Below are 22,907 nucleotides of genomic sequence, written 5' to 3'. Positions count from 1 at the left end.
GCCAAGCCTGCGGTGGCTATGAGACTGACCCTGTTTGACATCTCCAGGGTGCTTTCCAGATTAGACCCTGCAACGGGGTCACGGCGTATCTCCAAAGTGTGCTTCCGCACTTCCTGTGTTGTGACACCATTTGCATTTCAGTGCTGTTTGCATTTCGGATGCCTTGTTTCGGATTTAATCACTGCGATTTATTGCTATAACATTGTAAGTCCGGCGTAAAAAGGTTGCTGTATTTTCCGGTTGTTAGTTCTCACAAGACTGCTCCCCCTGATGGCAGCTTTGCTATTTATGTTTTGAATGCAATTTGCCTGAACCAAAGCATTTTGCCGCTGTTGAGCCGGTAATCCCCATTGTCATGGACAGATCACCATCTGGTTAAGGTACAACTTTACAGCCACGACCCACCTAATAATAATAATAAAGAGGTTCCCACTGCTTGGCACTGCATCCAAAGCCGTGCAGCCGTGGCCGCCCCCCACTGCTTAGCCTAAACAATGGCTTTTCATGCTGCTATAACTGCCCCACTTCTGCCTTCTGATTTCCCATAAGCGTCGAAGCAGGGAAGAAACCAGGACAATCTCCAGCACCCAGGAATCAGGGACCTCGGCCTCAGCTGTTCACCTCAGGCTAGGAGCCAAGAGACGAAGAGCCCTTCAGCTCCTGCCTCAGGGCAGAGCGTGTCTAAATAAGAGTGGTCCCAGGCAGAGGAAGGAGCAGGGCACCCTCAGCCACCAGCCGGCAGCCGCGTAGCAGACACAAGAGTGGGGGTGGTCACAGGCTTTCTAGGCCAGAGAGAAACCCAGAGGGGTGGCTGCAGTTCACCAGAAGGAGGAGTGGAGTAATTCCGACTTGCACTTCTTCCACCTGCATAGGATGTTTGTTCTTTACAAAACAGCCAACACATGAGCTCAAGCCGCTAGTGAAGCAGGAAGGGGAGAGAGAGGCTGCTCAGGGGGGGAACCATTGCTGGGGTAATAAATGACTCACACGCAAGGAGATCTTTCTGTGGCAGGATGTTTGAGCAGAGCCGAGGACGTCACCGAGAGGACATATTCATGCTGACCTCTTTAATATTCATTCCTATTATCCCTCGCAAGCGAGAAAGGGCAGTTTACCCACCGCATTCACGTGCACGTGGGCTGAGTCACTTCTTCCCACATGCTGCGGCGACCCATTCAAAACATAAGAAATGTATTTGTGTTTCCGCATCAGGACAGGGTAGTTTATCATATCACTTCTTGTCCAATAGTAAACAGCAAAGTGCTCCTGAGGCTCAGGCATGAAGTTAATGCCACCCCTGGTGTTAGCACATCTGGTGATCAACATAGGAACATAGGAAGCGGCCATATACTGAGTCAGGCCATAGGTCCATCTAGCTCAGTACTGTCTACACAGACTGGCAGCGGCTTCTCCAAGGGTGCAGGCAGGAATCTCTCTCAGCCCTCTCTTGGAGATGCTGCCAGGGAGGGAACTTGGCACCTTCTGCTCTTCCCAGAGCGGCTCCATCCCCTGAGGGGAATATCTTCCAGTGCTCAGACATCAAGTCTCCCTTTCATATGCAACCAGGGGACAAGTCATGCTTGCTGCCACAAGACCAGCTCTCCTCTCCCCTCATCCAGGGGATGCTGTTCTCTCTGCACAGGGATGTGCCCTTTCAGCATTCATTGTTAGGAGCCATGGATGGTTCTTCTTCTTCACGGTTTTGCCTAATCCTTTAAAATAGGGGCTCCCAACCTTGGGTCCCCACTGGGTGCTGTTGGACTACAACTCCCATCATCCCTAGTCATGCACAATTGTGCAGAGAGGTTGCACAGGCTACTGAAAGGAGGAGAACATTCCAGTCTTGGGCCCAAAGGCTTTTGAACGGCCATCTGCCAAGCAGTGCATCAGCTCTCCCCCTTTTCGGTCTTCCACCAAAGAGTGCAGGACCCCTCTTTGTTTGTGTGAAAGAGGAAGGGCTGTTGTTTTCTCCACTATTTGGAACAGCCTTTACATGGTGCTTCCCTCAAAGCTGTCATCCTCGTTTCAAGGAAGTATGTTGCATTACCAGTGCTGTGTGAACTGCTAGGAGAGGGGAGCAAAGAAGGGCTTGCTTATTTATTTAAATAAAACTAACTGAATAAGGAACACCACGCTCTCTGCCTAGCTGCCCAGGGCTTCTGTGACTTCCACAAGTGGTGTACAAGATGTTCCTGCTTCTTTCTCAGCTGCGAAGGTGTAATGATTTTTCCTGTCACTCGTCCTTATCTTGTCTGTACCAAAGGAGAGAGTGTTCAAGTAGATGAATAAGAGGCTGTTTAGGTCATGAGTGCCGGAGGAGGATTTCGGTAAATGAGGGGAAAGCAGAGAGGAGCAGGGCAGATCCATGACTTCAGTGGAGAAGGAGGTAACGTTAAGTTGAGCTCCTTTGTTGGTCTTATGAGTGGGCTCAGAGGCCGAGTGTGCTTTCCTTCTGTTACTTTCTTGTGCTTCTTGGGAGCACTTTAGAGCCACCCAAATTGTTGCTTCAGAATGCAGATTATTAGAAACTAAAAATAATCCCCACAATGCAGCCCTTTTAATCCCACCCTTCTGAAAAGGGCACTTATTATCCTCCTGAAGGCTCAGGTGTTGTGCTGAGAGAGAGAGAGAGAGAGAGAGAGAGAGAGAGAGAGAGAGAGAGAGAGAGAGGAGTGTAAAGCCAAGCCCTCAGCAAAAGAGAATACATCAGAAGCTTGTTGAAATTCCAAACTGGGCAGTCTTACACCATGCTTCCAAAATGTGCTCAGACTTGGACTTTGGTGAATTTACAGTGGGAGGGAGTTCCACAGTAAAGTAGTAGGAGGGAAGGAAACACTTGTTAGTCCCCTTGCTTCTGAACCTGATGCATAACTGGTGCCATGAACAGGATTTCCTGGAAGGATCTTGGAGAGTGTAATGGGGCACGCAGGGGAAGATGGCACCCACAGATGTGTTGATGTACCAGATATTTTGAGCCTGAGCTGTTGTTAGGGCTTAGGGAAGTCAGCTCAAGACCTGGGGAGTTATCTGTCAGTCCAAGTGGGCCACAAGCAGCTGTGGACATTTACAGCAGAAACAGAATACTGGTTGCTAAGGATGTTACCGAATTCCTGTCTTGCCAAATATTATGACAGAATAAATGGCTCTGGACCTCTCCTGTACTCCAGTGGGTCAGATTTTACATGATAAAGAGATGTTTATGGATTCTATGCATTGCTACATTTGCATAAAGCATAGGTTTAAATATGTACTTTGCAAACTGTTAACATACCAAGTGTTTGGGTAGAAAACACATGAACATACTTGGCAAATAAGGTATTTAAATACGTATTATTTTGGTGATGGGGAAAGAAAAAAAAACTATCCTAGAACTTTTACTGGAAGAGAGCAGAATGGAACTCAAAGAGAAATGTGTGAAGATGGGATGGAAAGAGAGAGATCCATCTATCCCTACATGGCTCAGGAGGGGAGGTGCTGCAGCTGGACAGCAGCAAGGAGTTCAAGACTTCCTTGGCACATCACAGCAGAAGACTCCATGGAGGAGGAGGCTGTGTGGAGCTTGCGGGGTGGGGGTGGGTGGGAGAGACTGACTGCTGAAGCAATCCCATCATGATACTCCCCTCCAACGTGGTCATGTGAAGAGGGCTTTTGAAATGCCGCAATCCAAGTAGTACTTGGATTGAATTACCCTAATCCACCTTTAAGCATTGCTGGAACCAACCTTCCCAGTTAGTTAGGTATTCTATCTATCTATCTATCTATCTATCTATCTATCTATCTATCTATCTATCTATCTATCTATCTATGCATCCATTCATTTATGCATCATACACCACCCCAAACAGTTATCCAGTTTCCGGGTTAATTCCTTGTTTCCACACACATTTTCAACCTTCTGATCCTTATGAAACATGGGGAGGGGGAGAGAGAGAGAGAGAGAGAGAGAGAATGAATGTCTGTCCAGATGTGTGTATTTGCATTTCCCAATAATGAACACGAAGCTATAAAACAAATATGTTAAATAAATGGAAAACCCCACAGATAAGATTCTGGTGGGGAAAAGTATTACGTTGCTTAAGTGATTTGCATGGAAACCCTTCAACCAGAGCCTAATCTAACTCGATTCTTTGTGTTTCCACTTAATGCAATTATAACTGGCAATGTTGCTGGCACTGAGCAGAGAGTCCAGAAGGCAGGATGTTGAGAGAGGACAGGGCTTTGCATTCATGTGAATTGTCAAGTTGGTCACTGTTAACTTAGGCAAATCCCTCACGTCTCCTCTCCTGTAATGCAATTATGATACAGCCTCCATGATCCACAATCTGCATAACTGAGTTTGGCACAGAGAGGCTGGGATGCTGGGTTAAGAGAATAGACCAGACCAGACAGAACACTGGGGCCCATGTCTGGATATTCCATGTTCCTGACCATTTTTAGAATGGCCTATAGCCGAAACCAGCCACAGCACAGAGCAGCTTGGAAGTTAGTAGTTTCACGAATCCTGAATCACACATAGTACTGATTTGACTGAGGTGTAGAACTGCAGATTAAGTAACACAGGATGCTGCCTTACACTAAGCCAGACCTTTGGTCTCTCCAGCTCAGAATTGCCTAGAACCTAGATTAACTCTCCAGGGTCTAAGAGAAATTGAACTTTCCCATCCCTGCCGGGAGAGACTTCCAGACATTGAACGTGGGATCTTCTGCATGCAAAGCAGATGCTCTTCCTCTGAGCTCCAGTCCTCCCCCTAAGTTACAAGCTGGTGATATAATAAAATAAACAATTGTTTCACAAAGCTCAGATCTGCATAACGTGCAGCCCGTTCCATTCTGGAATTGTGAATTGGCTGTTAGAAGTGGGCTTTTTGTTTGGTTGGTTGGTTCTGGGACAGGAGATGTACTGTAAGATGGATGAGTGGCTTCCTTCCTTCCTTCCCTCCTTCCTTCCTTATTCTTGAGCAGTCTTCTTGCATTGCCTCAGTTATGATATTCCCATTTACAGCCACAGGGAATGAGAGAGAGGGATTGTGGTGCACTCTGCACATGCCCCCACCCCCAGCTCTAACGTGGGTCAATTCACCCAATAACCTTTTAAAATATGCGTGAGTTCTGGACAATGTGATGATATCATGTGAACTGAGATCAGTCTGCACGGGAGGGCAAAGCTTGACCTATTGACAATGTGAAAATACTGAGGAGGAAATATCTCCAGCTGCACGTGCTCAGCCCCCCAACGTGGGCAGATGGGTTGCTCCCCCACAGCCATTAAAACCGGCCTTGCAATTCAGCTTCAATCAGGGGAAAACTGCCTGGGGACAGCCACAGGAAGAGGAGATAAGGGGAAAACCTAATCATGGGGAGTTAAATGCACCAGGACTTCAGCTAATCTGTCTTATTTATATTTCCACTTAATGTTCATGTTGTAAACAAATATTACCTTAAGATAGGCTACCTCTGAACACGTGCAGTAGCTGGCACAGGGTTTTTTTGGGTACTTTTTGATCGAAGGGTATTTGAACCCTCTGGTTATCAGCATTTTGGAGCTTGGTTTGTATACAAAACAGGCCCCTTGTAACTGCAGGTTGCTATTTACATTGTAGTACTTTATCTTGGAAGGTCACCTTAAGTGGTGCAGTGGGGAAATGCTTGACTAACAAGCAGAAGGTTGCCAGTTCAAATCCCCACTGGTACTTTATCGGGCAGCAGTGATATAGGAAAATGCTGAAAGGCATCATCTCAGACTGCACGGGAGGAGGCAATGGTCAACCCCTCCTACCAAAGACAACCACAGGGCTCTGTGGGTGCCAGGAGTTGAAATCGAAATCGGCTTGACGGTACACTTTACCTTTACTTTATCTTGGATGTCTTTGAGTTAAATTCGCTTTCACCTTCCAGATATGAGAGAGATTTTTGTGCCTGTGGTTCACTCACACTACATCTGGAGCACTTCTAGGAACTCTAATGCAAACATGATGCAACGATGTGGACCATGAACAAAGTCTCCCAAAACATTGTGATTGTATTTCTGGCCCATGTTGGTCAACAAGGTGCTTAATCATGTGAAAACTGAATGGAAAATCGTTTTGATGTTAAACAGTGATTCAGAATGCAAACACAAGGTTGATTGGAAGACGAGGCACAACCTTTCTGCACTTCAAGGTTGCAGGAAAGAAGGTCGATGCACATGCACCACATGCATGGTGCCAGGGACCCTGGGCCTCCAGCTAGGATCAGAAGCTGTGACCTTGCTTAAAGGACCCCCTGGGATTGCGTGTGCTTAAGTCCGAAGACTCTTCCAGAGTCAGAATGGAAGAAGGGTATGCATTACCCAACCCTGCCTTTAGTAGGTGGTTGGAATGGCTGCGTCCAGAATAAATATGGGAAGCCTGACCTTCTGCCCTTATCTGGTCAAAAGGGCAGTATTTCCTAAACTTTATGCTCACCCCCCCTCATCCTAGTCCAGTGCTGGTGCCATAAGGCAAGTTCAAAGTCTGGGCTAGTACCCGTTTGGTGTGCTCTGTAGTCCCACACTCTCCAAACATACCACATAGAAAAAATCCTCCCTGCACACCAAAAAGTAGCAAGACTAGAATCCCTTTTCCCCCCATGGAGGAGGATTCAGACATGCGATCTTCTCACCACTTGCAGCCTGAAGTGGTATTGTCTAGGAAATCCTTTACCACTTGACTCTGCTGTCTGAATATACTGGCCCTCAGGTCACTAAATTAAGTTGTGACTTGTGCCCTTGCCCTCAAACACAACATCTTGGTTCCACAAGATGGAACCTTCAGGTTCAGGGGCAGTATACTGCTGCATAACAGTTCTGGGCAGACAAAGAGCTGGAGAGGGTTCTTGCCTTCACGCCCTGCTTGTAGGATTCCCAGAGGCATCTGGTTGGCCACCATGGGACACAGGGTGTTGGACTTGATGGATCTTTGGCCCACTCCAGCAGGGCTCTTCTTAGGTTCAACTTGCACACAACACTTTGTGTTGATGTCACCTGGGCCCCTTTGGATGGTGCCCATGTCACTCCATGAGCACAGTAGCCTCTCTCCCGTCTATATGGGCACATCCATAATGCTCTACAATTTCATGCAACTTCCCCTCATTTTCGTGCCCCCCCAAGAGTGTGCACATGCCCTTTCAAGTCCTTGAACCATGTCTCCCACAGTATGGGGAGCCCCCATCACACATAAAAGAATTCCTGCCCACAACAACCAAGCTACCCCTGCACTAAGGCATTGTTAAGAGAGGACAGCTGGTCTTGTGGTAGCAAGCATGAATTGTCTGCTTTGCTAAGCAGGGTCCACCCTGGCTTGCATTTGGAAGGGAGAACATGAGAGCATTGTAAGCTGATAGCACCGTAATAGAGCACTGTAAGGAGCATAGGAACATAGGAAGCTGCCGTATACTGAGTCAGACCATTGCTCCATCTAGCTCAGTTATTGTCTACCTAGATTGGCAGCGGCTTCTCCAAGGTTGTAGGCAATCTCTCTCAGCTCTATCTTGGAGATGCTGCCAGGGAGGGAACTTGAAACCTTCTGCTCTTCCCAGAGCAGCTCCATCCCCTGAGGGGAAGAACTTACAGTGCTCATCAAGTCTCCCATTCTTATGCAACCAGGGTGGACCCTGCTTAGCTAAAGGGACAAGTCATGCTTGCTACCACAAGACCAGCTCTCCTCTCATAGCTGGTCTTGTGGAGCTGGTCTCCTCTAAGCTTAGGGGGTGGGGCCCTCCTCAGGGGATGGGGCCGCTCTGGGAAAAGCTTCTGCCTGCTTGCATGCAGAAGGTTCCAAGTTCCCTCCCTAGTATCTCCAAGGTTGGGCTGGGAGAGACTCCTGCCTGTAACCTTGGAGAAGCTGCTGCCAGTCTGTGCAGACAATACTGAGCTAGATGGACCAAGGGTCTGACTTGGTAGAAGGCAGCTTTCCAAGTTCCTACTGCTTCCTCCACTCATCTGTCCCCACCAAATGAAATCATCTGGGAAGGCCCTTGGCCAACCAAGTGACCTAATTCTGACAGAGATGCTAAAGAACAGACAACCAGTCACCGAGCTCAACATTTCCTGCCCAGAGCTTGAATTAAAGGCAGCCTTTAGAGGACAACTGCCTGGCTTCATATCCCTGTTACATATCCCTGCATGCCTCTGTGACAAGCCAGGAAGGAAACGAGACCAAAGAATGCTTTTGCTGGAGAGTCAAGTGAAGCTGCTGGCGAATCAAAGGAACAGGATTGACGACAAACCCCCCCCCCCCTTATCTGCCACTCTACTTCCATAAGAAGTACCAAAGAAGTGCTGACCAAGGTCCTGAAACAGAAGCAGGTTGCCAGAGGAAGTCTAAAGAATGGTGCACACTCTGTGCCCGTCTTCCCTCTAAGGCGTGTGCGTGTGCTTGTGCACACAAGTTTTTAAAACAAATAAATGTCCTCTGCGCTAATTTTAGATCCCACTCAGGTGGAATTAGGAAGGTCTCATTCCGAATGCATGTGCACGCACACTGCTTTGATACTGCTGCCCAGAACAAAATCCATTCCACTCACAGGCGGAGCACTGCTCTGTGCCATATTCAGAACTGACTCTTCTTTGTAAAACCAAGATTTATTTATCTATCATATTTCTATACCACCTGATATGTACATCTCTAGGTGGTGTGAAAAATTTAAAATTAATGCAACAGTCACTTTCCGTAGCAAAAGAGAAATATGCAAGTTAAGAGCAACTGGTTGAGGGTAAATGTGTGCTTAATGGCTACGGAATTGTATGACAAAGAACAAGTCAACTACAAGACTACAACATCTGGGGCTTTTTAGTTTAGAAAAAAGATGACTGCAGGGAGACATGAGAGAGGTCTATAAAATCATGCATGGTGTGGAGAAAGTGGATAGTGAGAAATTCTTCTCTCCCATAACACTAGAACCAGGGGTCATCCCATGAAATTGATTGCTGGTAAATCTAGGACCAACAAACAGAAGTACTTTTTCACACAACGCATAATCCACTTGTGGAATTTTCTGCCACAAGATGTGATGACAACCAACAACCTGGATGGCTTTAAGAGGGGTTTGGATGACTTCATGGAGGAGAGGTCTACCAACAGCTACTAGTCGGAGGGCTGTGGGCCACCTCCAGCCTCAAAGGCAGGATGCCTCTGAGTACCAGTTGCAGGGGAGTAACAGCAGGAGAGAGGGCACGCCCTCATCTCCTCCCTGTGGCTTCCAGCGGCATCTGGTGGGTCACTGTGCGAAACAGGATGCTGGACTAGATGGGCCTTCTTGGGCCTGATCCAGCAGGGCTGTTCTTATGTTCTTAAGTAACTAGAAAAGTTACATACTTCACACAAATGCTTCTTTTAGTATGCCCCTCTGAGCAAAGGGAGAATACCTTTGACTTAGTTCTCCCAAGTCCAGATTGGAGTGCTGGTCATGTGTATTGCTCTAATCAAATGTGAGATGCTTTGTGGGCAATGATAATTCAACTACAATTTATTTGGCCCTCCCCTGAAAGGAAAGATTGTATCTCTACAAATACAAGGTGGAAAACTTAGAAAACTGACTGACTTTGAAGACTTAGCCAAAGTAAGGACCATTTGTTGGGGAAAATGTATAATTTGTTGCTGAAATATGAGACAGAGCAGGTTAAAGAGTGTATGATAAAGTCGATGCAGAATTTCAACAGGACAATTGATATTTCTGATTGGGAATATCAGTGGAAAAGAAACGTTAAATTTACAATGTGTTATAACCTAAAGGAAAACTGGTATAAGATGTTTTTTTAGATGGTACATGGCTCCCCTGATAATTAATAAGATAGATAATTCATTTTCCAAAAATTGTTGGAAATGTAATCACCAACCAGGGTCATTTTCCATATGTGGTGGACTTGTAACAAGGCTCAATTGTATTGGAAGCAAATTCATGAAAAAATGGAAAAAAATTAGAGATTAAATTTCCTTTTTAACCAGAAATCTTTCTTTTAAGTATGACAAAACCTTATATTCCTTCTAAATGTAACGAGCTGTCTTTATATATGATTACTGCAGCCAGGATTTTATATGCTCATAATTGGTGTGTTTCTGAAGTCCCCTCTTTAAATTATTGTTTTTTGAAATTATGGGATTATGTCTCAGTTTCTAAAGTTTCAGTTTATACGAATGAAGTCTCAACCGAGTCATTTATGTCAACTTGGGATCAATTTATAAACTTTAATATCCGACAAGGACATTTTTTCCTATTGTCCGGATTTGATTTGTGAAGCTTTATGTACCCAGCTTTACGCAAGCAAGTGTTGATCGGGGTAATCAAATGTTGATCATTGCTGCCAAATTTTCTTAGAACTGTTAATATATTTAGAATGTTTTCTTTTTAGTATTTGCTTAAAGAAATATCGTGACATTGTATTTTTTTCCTTTGGTTTATGTTTCAATAAAATTGAAAGGGGAAGAAAAAGAAGGAAAGGTTGTATCTCAGTTATCAAACGACATCTCTTTGACCCATTGGCCCTTGGGGGCAAGCTGTCTCCTTACCCGGGCAGGCTGGGACTGCAGCCTGGATGGCACCTGGTATAACAGAAGCCAGCCGACCAGGTTTCCTGAGCTGGAGCACTGGTGGCCAAGATCATGTGCTGGGGGCCCCTGTTGGAACTCCCTCCTGCCAGTGCCTTCCACCGCCCTCAACTGCTTGCCTGCTTTGCACTCACACTGACAGCCCTGACATTATCAAGACCTGTTATGGACCAATCTATGCAGGGGGAGTTCAAGAAAGGTTAATTTTTCGGTGAGCAGGTTCTGATATTGATGGTGAAGCATATCAACAGTAGGTGCAACCTGGTTTGTTGACAGATTTGCTTGTGGGCAAATGCACAAGGCAGTGTCTTTGTGCAACAAGTTCTGTTTTGAATATTTGGCCTTGTATTGATCGTTTCTGGGTAGACTCCGTGTCTGCAGATGCATGGTTTATCAGTGCATGTCTAATCAGCCAGCGAAGGCAAACAGGACTGATTGAGGAAAGCATACCTCAATGATGCCCCCAAGTCAATAAGTGCTAGGAATAAACATTTGGGTTGGGATCCATCTACCTCCCTGCAAGCCGGCAATGGTGGTTCCACACTTGGTACAAATCATAAAAATAAAGCCTAATGAGGTGTATGTCACACGTTCCCCCATCTCTAGTTCTGCTTTGGCTTCAGTGATGCTTCAGTAGTAGCATTTCATCTATATTCAAAGAGCTTCCCAGATGCCACTGTTTAATTAATACACACATACATACAGTACATATATGAGTCGCCTCTCTATTACAAATATTTAAGGTAGCCTAGAACACGGTGCTGACTTTGAGGCATCGCTACTACAACAGGAAAAGGAAATGACTGTTACTGTTGTCACCCAGGAACGTTTTGTTTTTTGTTTTTGCGGGGGGGGGTACTCTATCCCATGAGTGTAGCCATGGGACATAGTTGTATAATATATAGTTGTATAATAGTTGTATAATATATACATAGTTGTATTGGTCTGCTGGGGAAAACCACAAAGAGAGCCAGTTCCTCAGAAGCATCATTCTGGGCTCTGTTGTTGACCAGGCGTAAACGTCTCAGATTTATATTGGGCCACTAAGGCCCATTATAAAATATAAAGTTGGCATCCTGCCAACTGTTGGGTTTCAGGTGACATAACTCTTCTGTGTCGGAAGGGGGCACACCCAACCCAGGAAGCTCACCAGGCGCTTGGCCAGATGGTGACTTTACTTTGGAAGCTGGGTGTACACGTTCACATATCGGCCAGATTTACCCCGAAGTTCATGCAATCTATCAGAGAGCACTCTATACACGATTCAGGTTTCCTCCTGCATATTGAAGCTTAGCTCGATTTATGTCCAGGGTGAAAGAAACCCAATTTTTGTTTCCGGGGTTTTGGGCAAATACAAACTCGCACTAAAACCTTGCAGTAAACCTGCCATAAAGCCTGCTGTCTGGGAAAACTCCAGGCTGGGATGACGGTGTTCCCAGAAGCTCTCCAGAGTCTCACTAGCTCGGAAGTATTTATATGACCTCTTGGAATACTTGCATTGCAATTCTAATAATCCTGAATCAAGAAATCCACAGCATATGTTGGTACTAGGAACACAGGAACATAGGAAGCTGCCATATACTGAGTCAGTATATGGTCCATTTAGCTCAGTATTGTCTTCACAGACTGGCAGTGGCTTCTCCAGGGTTGCAGGCAGGAATCTCTCTCAGCCCTATCTTGGAGATGCTGCCAGGGAGGGAACTGGGAACCTTCTGCTCTTCCCAGAGCGGCTCAATCCCCTGAGGGGAATATCTTGCAGTGCTCACACATCAAGTCTCCCATTCATATGCAACCCGGGCAGACTCTGCTTAGCTAAGGGGACAAGTCATGCTTGCTACCACAAGACCAGCTCTCCTCTCCGGGTTAAGGGAACAGAAGTACCCTGACATTGGACTCGGTCAGTCTTTGTAGCCTGCAGCATTCCAAAGTGAGTTACACCTAGAAATATTTCTTAATTACTTCAGGCTGCATCATCAAATATTTTGATAATGCACTTTAGCAACCTTGGCTGTCCAAACAGAAGTCCATGCTCGGTGTTAGGACTCGGAAGGATATGAAAAATCATGACATGTGGATATGTGATTTCTTCTGCTTCATATAAACAATCTCAACAGTACAGCAGGCCTGCAAAAAACCCGTAACACACTTCTGAACTGTACTGTACGTTCCATGTCTCTTGTTTACCTCGTCTACTGCTCTCACGGAAGGGAAGGATAATTGGTGCTAGGTGAATATTCTTGTTGTATCTAACCTGACATTACTTGAAGAATTGAAATGGAATGCATCCCTTTGTTCTGGTTGTCTGTAGCTCCTCTTGGATGTAATGGGAAACCTTCATGTTATTACTTATTTAATTAGTTAAATAATTAGTTAAATAATATATCAACAAAAAGGTTGTTTTGATAATTACAGTATTATTAGGGTGTAAAAAGCCTGTATCTTAGTTTGGGAGTTGTGGGCGTTCCCAAGATTTGATTGTGAGTTAGAGAAAAGTAAGGCCAGAGGCGAGGAGCTTGCTGGTCTGTCGAGATCCAGCTGAGTAGGTGAGTCTCCAACTTTGTTCCGAAGCTGGAGGAAGGAATCTGGAGAGGTTGAGTGGCTGGTCCGACTCAACAGAGATTTGACAGACAAGCATGCTCCCCATCTCTGACCTGGCTTTTATCACACACACAATCAAATACTGAGAGGGCACCCAGCTACGGAACTAGGGCATGAGGCTTCTCCTATGATAGTCCTGATTGTGAGAACAGCCCTAATGGATTTAAAACTTCTATTGATCTTCAGGTATTACAAAGATGGCAGCATTTGTTTTGGGTAAAAGCTCTCAACACAGAAAGGCTTCTAAGGTAATTTGGAAACTGTTTTCCTGAGCTTATGAACTTGAAATGGGCCATGGCTGTGTTTATTCTCTCCTTGTAAAGAAGCAAATGCAGCCTGGTTTTGCTTTAAGGCTCTCGGGCCCTGGTTTTGCAGGGAAACTCTGAGAGCATGTAATCATGCTGAGGCTTTCTGAGTGTTGTTTATTGTACAGGGCAGGCCCTCCAAAGCATGCATGTTTAAACAGATGGTTCGCGTTGACTATTAAAGCAATTCCTGCAATTCAGTCAATTTTGAAGCAGAACAGATGGGGTAATGTTCTATTGACATCCACGGTGATCTTTTGCATCTCCATCAAATGGATGTTCATATTCAGACCTGGGAGTCTGACCTTATGGAAATGCCACCTGAGATAAACCAAGGTAGAGCTTAAAGAGGTCAGATTAACTAGCTGGCATTTCGTGAGCGTGTTTGTGGCTTGGGTTTAGAAGCATACTACAAGCATTCAGGATGTTTCGGTTTTAGTGAGGAGGGAAAGAGAAAAACCTCTGGGGAAATGTAGTTCAAGAAATAAAAAGGCAGGAGGGAAGGGTTTCTTTTAAAACTATAATGCGCACTGTCTCCACCACAAGCCCTACTTTAAACCCCGGCCCTTAAATGCAGCCTGAGTGCACACAGAGTTGGGTGCCTAGAGTGCCGGTCCGACTCATGGTGGATTCCCTCAATGCACCATGCTCACTGCGCAGTGCATTGTGGGATACCTGGAGGCCGGGACTCATTTTCTTGGCCTCCAGGACTCTGCGCGGCTCACAGCAGCACCCATTGTGTGGGCGGGCAAGCCCCATGGCTCCATTACTCTATGGATCATCTGGGGGTGGGGGGGTGGGGGAGGTAGGTCCAACCCTGCCTTCTCCCCCATCCACCCTCCCCACCACTGCAACAGCCATATGCACAACCTCATTACCTTTTGTTTATTTTAGCTTAGCAACCAATAATGCATTGCAATGAATTGGTGTACCGATGAAGTGACTGATTATAATGCATTACAAATAAAACAGCTTAAAGCCCAAATCAACTATCAGTCAGTTCCAGAGAAAGTGAAATGAACAAAATATTCTATACAATTTCAGCAGTAGTGCAGAAAATACTCAGTACATTTTCTTTGAGTATGTGGAAATGAGAAGCCCATCTTTCTTCCTAACTGAATATTGTCAGAACTGAATGGAGTAATAAATGTAATTGCATACATTAATTTGCAAAATGTTTTAACATAAACTATTGATTTAAATATAAATTATGTATTTTTGAGGAACTGCATGATACCCTTAAAATAAAAAAACTCTATTACATGTACTGAGAATATTTGTGTATTTTAGCTTCCTTATTTAACCTATGTAATTAGCAGGGATATTGATAATTACAAAAGATGTATAAGCTCTGGAACCAAGGAATTCTCTCTCTCTCTCTCTCTCTCTCTCTCTCTCTCTCTCTCTCTCTCTCTCTCTCTCTCTCTCTCCCTCTTGTGAGTGAGCACACAGTTACTTTCTTTCAGGTAATTTCTTATACCATTGATGATGCACTGAGAGAATTCTTAAGCTGGTTAATTGAAACCAATTTTTCAAAAATCACAAATTATAGAGATAGGTAAACTCACTCAAGTGAACCCATGAAATAATACTCCCCAATCAGGGGTGTAGCTATGGGAGAGGGGGCCTATGTTCTGGTGGCCCCTCAGAGTGAGGGAGATAATGAAGAAAACAGGGAGGGGTGGAGCTGGGGGGCCTGGGTTCTTTGAACCCACCCACTCAATTATCGCTGCACCCCTATCCCCAGTGGATGTATACAGCCCAGTGAATTCCAAAAAGGGGCAGTCACTGAAGCCTGTTGGCTCCCCATTGCATTTCGCCTCACTCTACATCAGGGGCCTCTAGATCCTGGAGTGCACCAGTGAGGTCAGGTGCCATTAGCTCTAGTGGCATCTTCCTCTTCCGAATATTCTCCCAAACCTTCCGCAGACACAGATACCACCACCTCTCGGTCCCACTTGCTGCACACTGGTCCACAGTCCTAACGCACAGTCCTGTGTCAGCACTGCCGAGGCATTATGGCTTGGATTGGGGTGCTGATGTAGCCCTTGCTACAGCAGCATCTAAAACAACATTAATGCATGACATTATACTGCTTAATCAATCGCATTCTGAGTCAAGCAAGCTTTTTTGCCTCTGTTTGAAAGCAAACTAGCTTTGAAGTAAAATAGCTTAGAGATGTCGATGACATTACCTTCCCGATTTTGCTTGAGCAACATATTGATTAAACAAACACTCAGTTTACCAAAATTAGTCCCTCTTCACTAGTGTCTAATCCAAGGCTTTTATCTCTATTTATTTTTTAAAGGTCAGCTTGGAATATCATCAAAGTCCCCGAGAAATACTTGACATGGGTTTTCTGCACATCAATGCGCTCGAGGGACTGTGTGGTTGAGTGGAAAGGAGGGTTGGATTCGAATTTATTTGGGAATTTCAGCTTTCTTCAGGAGGCCTCAGCTACTTTCTATGAGTCTCAGCTTTTCCTCCTACCTTGGTCAAATGCTGGGTATGAAAGCTGGGTAGGAACATGCTGTCCTGTCCAGCTTTCCTTTCTACCTATCTCTCACACAATCACTTCTCCCTCATCCTACCTAGTTATTTGCACCCACAGAACTGAACATTGGGAGCACACATAGCTCCCTAACTTGGGTAGGACACTTGTCCTACCCAGTTTTTGGATGTGTAGATTTATTTATTTAAAATATTTATACCCCGCCCCTCTAGTACGTTACTGCTCGGGGCGGATCACCGCAGCCGCCCTGTATGAGGTCATAATGAATGACCTCATTATGTCAAGAAGTCCAGGTGGACCTCATCATCTGCGGCTCCAGCACCCACAGTTCCATGTCTCTGTGGTTGGGCCATGCCAAAGGGTCAAGATCCGTATATCCACAGATCCTAGGTGGCTGGAAATGACCTCCAAGGTAATTTCCAGCCACCATTTTGCTTAAAGGAACCATTTTATGGCTCTCTTTTAAAAAAAAAATTCCACAATTTTCCACGGAAAAGTAGCCAGATTGGGGGCTGGGGAGGCATGGCTGGAGAGACCGGGAGAGCATGGTATGTTGCCTCTTTTGCTACTATTTGCTCCATTTGTAGCTGGTTGTTGCCCTCTTCTAGGAACCTAAACCCTCAATTTCCATTCACTCAGTGCCTCATCCGCTGTTTTGTTATCAATGGCTGTAGGGCAGAACAGAACCCGCATGGATCACGAAGGTCACCTGTACTTCCTTTTATCTATCTTGATTCTCCCAGCATTTAGCTTCAACGGATGACCCCAAGTTCTTTTTCTAGCTCTTCTTAAGGTGTGGTTACCCTTCTTAAGGTGTGGTGACCAGAACTGTACTCAGTATTCCAAGTGCAGTCACATCAAAGATTTATATGTGGACATTATTATTTATTATTTTTATTTATTATTTAAATTTATATCCCGCTCTTCCTCCAAGGCGCCCAGAGCGGTGTACTTACTTGAGTTTCTCCTTCACAACAACCCTGTGCAGTAGGTTAGGCTGAGAGAAAAGTGACTGGCCCAGAGTCACCCAGCAAGTCTCATGCCTGAATGGGGATTTGAACTCAGGTCTCACCGGTCCTAGTCCAGCACTCTAACCACTACACCACGCTGGCTCTTTATTGAACTGTACTGTACTGTACTGTGTGTGTATGTATTTGTTTATTTCGGTCCAAGGCCAGCATAGTACTGTACTGTACTGTAATCATTACTGTACTGGCAATTTTATTTTCAGTCCCTTTCCTAATGGTCCCTAGCATGGAATTAGCCTTCTTTACAGCTGCCACACACTGGGTTGACAGTACTAAACTTCCTTAGGGTATGGTATCGACACCCACAGCAATTTGAGATTTCTGGTTTGCTATATTAGAATCTGTGCTCTCTTTAACATACAGGACAACCCCACCCCTGGTACACCCTTTCCTGTCTTCCCTATAGAGCTTGTATCCAGGAATAACTGTGTCCCACTAGCTTGCTCCAGCCCACCAGGTTTCTGTCATGCTCACTACTACAACTCTCCTCCAGAATCAAACTCTCCAACTCACCCATTTTGGCTTGGAGGCTTCTAGCATTTGCACATAAGCGGACACTTCAGGAAATCGTTGGGTGTTGGGCAACTCCCTGTGCTGTCCATTTTTCTGTGAATGGTGTGTTTGGTTGTGCTACTGGATTGTTGTTTAAATTGGAATGGATTTGTTGTTTTGTTTATATTTGTTCTATTTGGATTTTTAAAAACATGTTGTCATCTTAACTGTTTAGGGTCCTATGAGAGAAAAATTTAATCTAAAAGCTTTTAAAGTGAATAAATTTATTGTATTTATTTATTTGTGTATTTAGCAAATGTATTGACCGCCTGACTTCCTTAGACTCGAGGTGGTTTACATAAATTAAAACAACAACAAAGACAAGAAAAGGGGGGAGGAGGCGTGGGAAGAAAGGAAAGAAAAAAGAAAAAGAACCCCCCTCGTTAAAAACTAAAAGCTTGGCAAAATAGATAGGCTTTCAGGGGCTTCTTAAAGGACAGACGAGAGGGGGCCCTTATGAATCTCAGGAGGCAGAGTGTTCCATAAGGAGGGGGCTGCCCCAGAGAAGGCCCTCCCACCAGCCCGGGCCCCACACACTTCCCCTGGGCCCAGAACTCTGAGAAGGCCCACCTGAGACAACCAAAGTATATTTTTGAACTATATAAACGTTTGAAAAAGGGCAGGTAGCTAGCAGAGTGATAGGTTGCATTTGTCTCTCTGAAATATTTAGCATGCTAAAAGAACACACTGAGGCTGTTCACACAACCTTATTATTTACTGAGCTTCTGCTTAAGCTTGTGTTAAAGCTATTCTAAATGCACAAGATCCTTTTCCCCAACTTTTGCCGTGAAAAAATGTATTTTATGAGTAGCAGGGTTCTGCAGGCCAGGTGCAGAGAAGCAGTCATACCAAGACTCTGATTACTTCAACAGCTTTGCTGGAAAGGTGGCTTCAACAAATCACAGGGCTTTAACAAATCAACAGGTTGGAACAGCAACAACAGCTCCTCCTTTCCCTCATGTAACTTGATTGCTCCCCTCAGAACATTGAGCTATTGCTGGGATAAATGTTCAGAAAGCGCCATCCTCTGACAGGTGTGCCACTTAGCAGATCTGAGGCTTGTTCCACTGCTGTAATAACAACCTATCACAGTGCAATAGTAGGCATAACTGGAAAACTGCAAATGTGTGATACAGGCAAGTATGTGAATCAAGGAAAAAGAAATCCACATTAACTGAAAGGACTAAACTATCTCAAGATTATTTATATTACTGAATACCAGTTGTGGTCATGCAAATTCACCCAGAGTATCCTTGCTGCATTTTGTGAGGAATCTATGACGTTGGGGGTAGGTGTGTGGGAGGGAGATATTCTTGTGACACTAGCTAGGACAGTATAAAATTTCTTGAAATTTGCAGACATGAGGTCTTGAAACCTTGGAAAGTTGATGGCTAATATAAATCATATGCAACCAGAGGTACATCTAGGTAATTTTGCAGCCTGGATCTAAAGGCCTTTGGAGGCCCCTTTCCCCTGCAAATTAAGCATCATCATGCTCAGCCAGGCAACCACACCACCCAGGACAGACTAAAAAGGATTTGGGGGGCCCCAGGGGGTGTGGAGGCCCTGGATTTCAGCCTGGAAGTTCAGAGGTAAGAGCACCTCTACCTAATGTTCAACCCCATGAGCTTGCAAACCATGGCAGAAATTGCAGTATTTCTCAGACCTTCCTGATGAGGAATTCAGTGAAATTGACAGCTTTCTCCCATAACAGTCACATAAAGAAAAAGAAAAACCTACCAAAACTGTTCAGCGATGAGAGCCATTTCCCCCTCTCCTAGTAGATGAGGCTTGTCCTTGACCAGGCAAAGTCATTTTGCGTAGATTACATTTCTATGGAAGTTCAAAAAATTAAATATATGTAATAAATTGTTTGTATTAATGTGCTTGGGAAAGGGGAAGCAAAAGGACAGTTTGAAATTTATAGGATTTTAACTTCAAACATTATTCATTTTATTATACAACAGCCCAATATGATTCAGTAAATTTGAATTTTGTGAAGATGTGCTCTCTGCTTTTCTTGGGCATGATGAGATTTTAGGAATATTGTTCTGATTAAAGTAAAGTGTGCCATCGAGTTGGTGGCTCAGGGCGCTTTACACAGAGAAATAACAAATAAATAAGATGGATCCCTGTCCCCAAAGGGCTCACAATCTAAAAAGGAAACATAAGAGAGACACCAGCAACAGTCACTGGAGGTACTGTGCTGGGGGTGAATAGGGCCAGTTACTCCTGCCCTGCTAAATAAAGAGAATCACTACATTAAAAGGTGCCTCTTTGCCAAGTTAGCAGGGGTTTTGTTGCGGCTATTGCTGCGGCTTTGTATCTTTTATGGTTATATTGTGCTTGTTTTTAAATCAGATCTGTGAGGATGGCAATTATCCTTTAAGAGTATAGTGACAGGAAGGTAGGCAGGTTAGTTCTTACCAGAAGAACTTGTTTTAGAATATATACTATTTCCCAAGAGAAACGTTCTGAAGTAAAAAAAAAAAAAAAAATCTGAGGGAAAGGCAGGCCAACTGTGAGGACAGGAAGAAACCACCACAGACACGGACAAGCCATGAGAGCAGCAGTGGCTGTTCTATTATTTTGAATGGTAGAATATTTGTCGCTAAGATAATATTTGTCGCTAAGACAATATTTGTCGCTAAGACACTGACTTGACGGCACTCAAAATCAATCAATCAATCACAATATATATATTTAAAACAGAGGCACTCTTACTGTTGGTCTTTGGGGCTGAAGTCCAGGGCCTCTACAGCCCCTGAGGCCCCCCAAATCATCTGAATTCTGTCCCGGGTGGTGTGGTTTGCGACCTAACCTACGTGTTAAAAAATGCTGCTTAACTTGCAGCAGGGGGGCTTCAAAAGGCCTTTAGGTCCAGGCTCCGAAATTACTTAGGTGCACCTCTGCTTATATCCTGCTTGTAACGGAAAAGGGGCTTTTATGCCAGAGAAATGAGGGGAGGTACGATGAGCTATAGAGAAAGGAGTCCATGGACAGCCAGGAAAACAAAAAAACGGGTCATAGAACAAATCAATCCAGAATTCTCACTGGAGGCACAAAAGACCAGGCTCAAACTATCCTACTTCAGACACATTATGCAAAGACCCAGCTGGTCTTGTGGTAGCAAGCATGACTTGTCCCCTTAAGCTAAGCAGGATCTGCCCTGGCTGCATATGAAAGGGAGACTAGAAGTGTGAGCACTGTCAGATCTTCCCCCCCTTAGGGGATGGAGCCGCTCTGGGAAGAGCATCTAGGCTCCAAGTTCCCTCCCTGGCAGCATCTCCCAGATAGGGCTGAGAGAGATTCCTGCCTGCAACCCGGGAGAAGCCGCTGCCAGTCTGTGTAGACAACACTGAGTGAGATGGACCTATGGTCTGACTCAGTATATGGCAGTTTCCTATGGTCCTATGGTCCCTTGAGAAGTCCATAATGCTGGGGAAAGCTGAAGGAAAGAGAAGAAGCGGATGACCAGCCCCAATCTGGATGGATTCAATTACGATAGCATTGAAAGCACCACCTTAAAAACCAAGTTGAAGACAGATCATCCTGGAGAGGATCTATCTATGTGGTTGCTAAGAGCTGACACTGCATTGGCAGGGCACTTCATCAATCAATCGTGTGTGTGTACAAACACATGTGTGTTTGTACACTTCATCAATCAATCGTGTGTGTGTACACTTGTACACTTCATCAATCAATCGTGTGTGTGTGTACAAACACATGAGGTTTTGTTTTGTTTTGAAATGGTGTGACCAACCTAGAACCAATCAATCCAGAATTCTTACTGGAGGCACAGATGACCAGGCTCAAACTATCCTACTTCGGACACATGATGCGAAGACCCAGCTCCCTTGAGAAGCCCGTAACGCTGGACTTCATTCCTTCACAATTGTATAAGGAAAGAGGAGACGAAGAGGGCGGCCAGCAGCCAGGTGGATGGACTCGATGACGACAGCCATGAGGGGAGACTTCAAAGGCCAAGTTGCAGACAGCTCCTCCTGCAGAGACTCTGTCCATGTGGCCGCTCAGAGTCGACCCCTCCCCATCCCTCCCTCCCCCCCCCCAGAGAGAAGCAGAGCCGTACAGGAGAGGGGAGGGCGAGAGAGGCACTTGCAGCAGCCCGCCAAGCGCGGCAGGGCTGCTCGGGCGGGGGCCTGGCCCCCCCGCGCCCCCGCACCCGAGTCCCCGGGGTGGGCTTGCGGCGACTGCAGGCGATGCTCTGCAACCGGGGAGGGTGCTTCTTTGCGGGGTGGGGTGTCAGCCCCTGAGGTCCGGGCGCCACCGTTTCCGAGCTGCTGCCCCCCCCCCGGGTAGGTCACGAAGCCAAGGGAGAGGGCGGGCCGGGGGGGTCTCGGCACCCCAAGCCCCTCGGGGGGGGGGGGCAGGCGGGGACGCCGCAGCCGGGAAGGGGCTGCTGGTGGTCAAGCGCGCGCGCGCCGCCGCGGCGCGAGGGAGGAGGGGCCCCGAGGTCACGTGGGCGCGCGCGTCCGGGGTGGGACGCCGCCTCCCTCCCTCCCTCGGCGGGGCGGAGGAAGAAGCGGGCTGAGCTGCCGGGGCGCCTGACTGCCTGCCTGCCGCGGCTGGTCTCGCGGGGTCGGCCGCCTCTGCCGCCGCCATGGTGCTGGAGTCGGTGGTGGCGGACCTGCTGAACCGCTTCCTGGGCGACTACGTGGAGAACCTGAACAAGTCGCAGCTCAAGCTGGGCATCTGGGGGGGTGAGCAGCGCTGTCGCCGGGGTGGGGTCGGGTGGGGTGGGGGGGATATGCGGCAAGAAGCCCAGGCCGGCCCTCCCTGTTGGGGTCTCCCTCCTCGCTCTCCAGTGGCAACCGGAGGCCCCGCCCTCGCCTTCTGTCAGTCCCCCTCCCCCGAAAGAGGCGAGGCTCCTCTGGGGGCTGCAGTGCCTGCAGACCCCGCTCCCCCCGCCAGGGGCGCCCTGCTGCTTACCCCGGGGCCTCCGCAGCCCCTGCCCCCCCCCGCCCAGTCCTCCTTAGCCTCTCCTGCGGAGCACCAGGATGCTCAGTTGGGTGCTTCAGTGCCCCCCCCCGCAGCCGCCGCCCCCGTCCACGAGGGAGGTGTAGGAGTAACAGTTGCCCGCCACCCCCGCTTGCACTTGGCCCCCGGAGCAGGTTTGGGTTGGGTGGGCATGCATCAGGGGCAGGGAACTCCCCCGAGCTTGGGTCCCCAGATGTTGCTGGCCTTTGGCCTTGCAGACTGCATGGGGGTGATGGGGGGAGTTGTAGTCCAGCTGCATCTGGGGAGCCCTTGCGCTTGGGAACCCTCCCTTAACCAACTGCGCAAAGAGGCCCTTTTTCAAAGCGGTGGTTCTCTTGATTGAGCAGGGGAG

General features: G+C 46.5%; 2 protein-coding genes across 7 annotated transcripts in view; one reads left to right on the top strand and one right to left on the bottom strand.

The window, feature by feature from the left end:
• TLN2 (talin 2) overlaps positions 1-21,565 on the bottom strand; it is a 222,880-nt gene extending 201,315 nt beyond the window's left edge. The window contains exons 1-2 of one of the 2 annotated variants that reach the window (XM_053272347.1): positions 21,321-21,565; positions 19,298-19,390 (exon numbers count right to left, since the gene is read on the bottom strand). The gene's annotated coding sequence lies outside the window, so the exon portion shown is untranslated. The remainder of the gene's footprint in view (positions 1-19,297; positions 19,391-21,320) is intronic. The other variant, XM_053272346.1, reaches the window with a different exon arrangement.
• A 505-nt stretch (positions 21,566-22,070) lies between these two features.
• Positions 22,071-22,907, top strand: part of VPS13C (vacuolar protein sorting 13 homolog C) — a 136,403-nt gene continuing 135,566 nt past the window's right edge. For 4 of the 5 annotated variants that reach the window (XM_053272123.1, XM_053272121.1, XM_053272120.1 and 1 more), the window contains exon 1: positions 22,072-22,278. In XM_053272123.1, coding sequence (XP_053128098.1) covers positions 22,179-22,278 — 100 coding nt within the window. In that variant the 5' untranslated portion in view covers positions 22,072-22,178. Of the gene's footprint in view, positions 22,279-22,907 lie in introns of all 5 variants that reach the window. The other variant, XR_008311401.1, reaches the window with a different exon arrangement.

The sequence above is a fragment of the Hemicordylus capensis genome, chromosome 10 (assembly GCF_027244095.1).
Source record: "Hemicordylus capensis ecotype Gifberg chromosome 10, rHemCap1.1.pri, whole genome shotgun sequence".
Taxonomy (NCBI): domain Eukaryota; kingdom Metazoa; phylum Chordata; class Lepidosauria; order Squamata; family Cordylidae; genus Hemicordylus; species Hemicordylus capensis.
The sequence above is the reverse complement of the archived record's forward strand: the minus strand, read 5'-3'. Positions and strand labels throughout refer to the sequence as shown.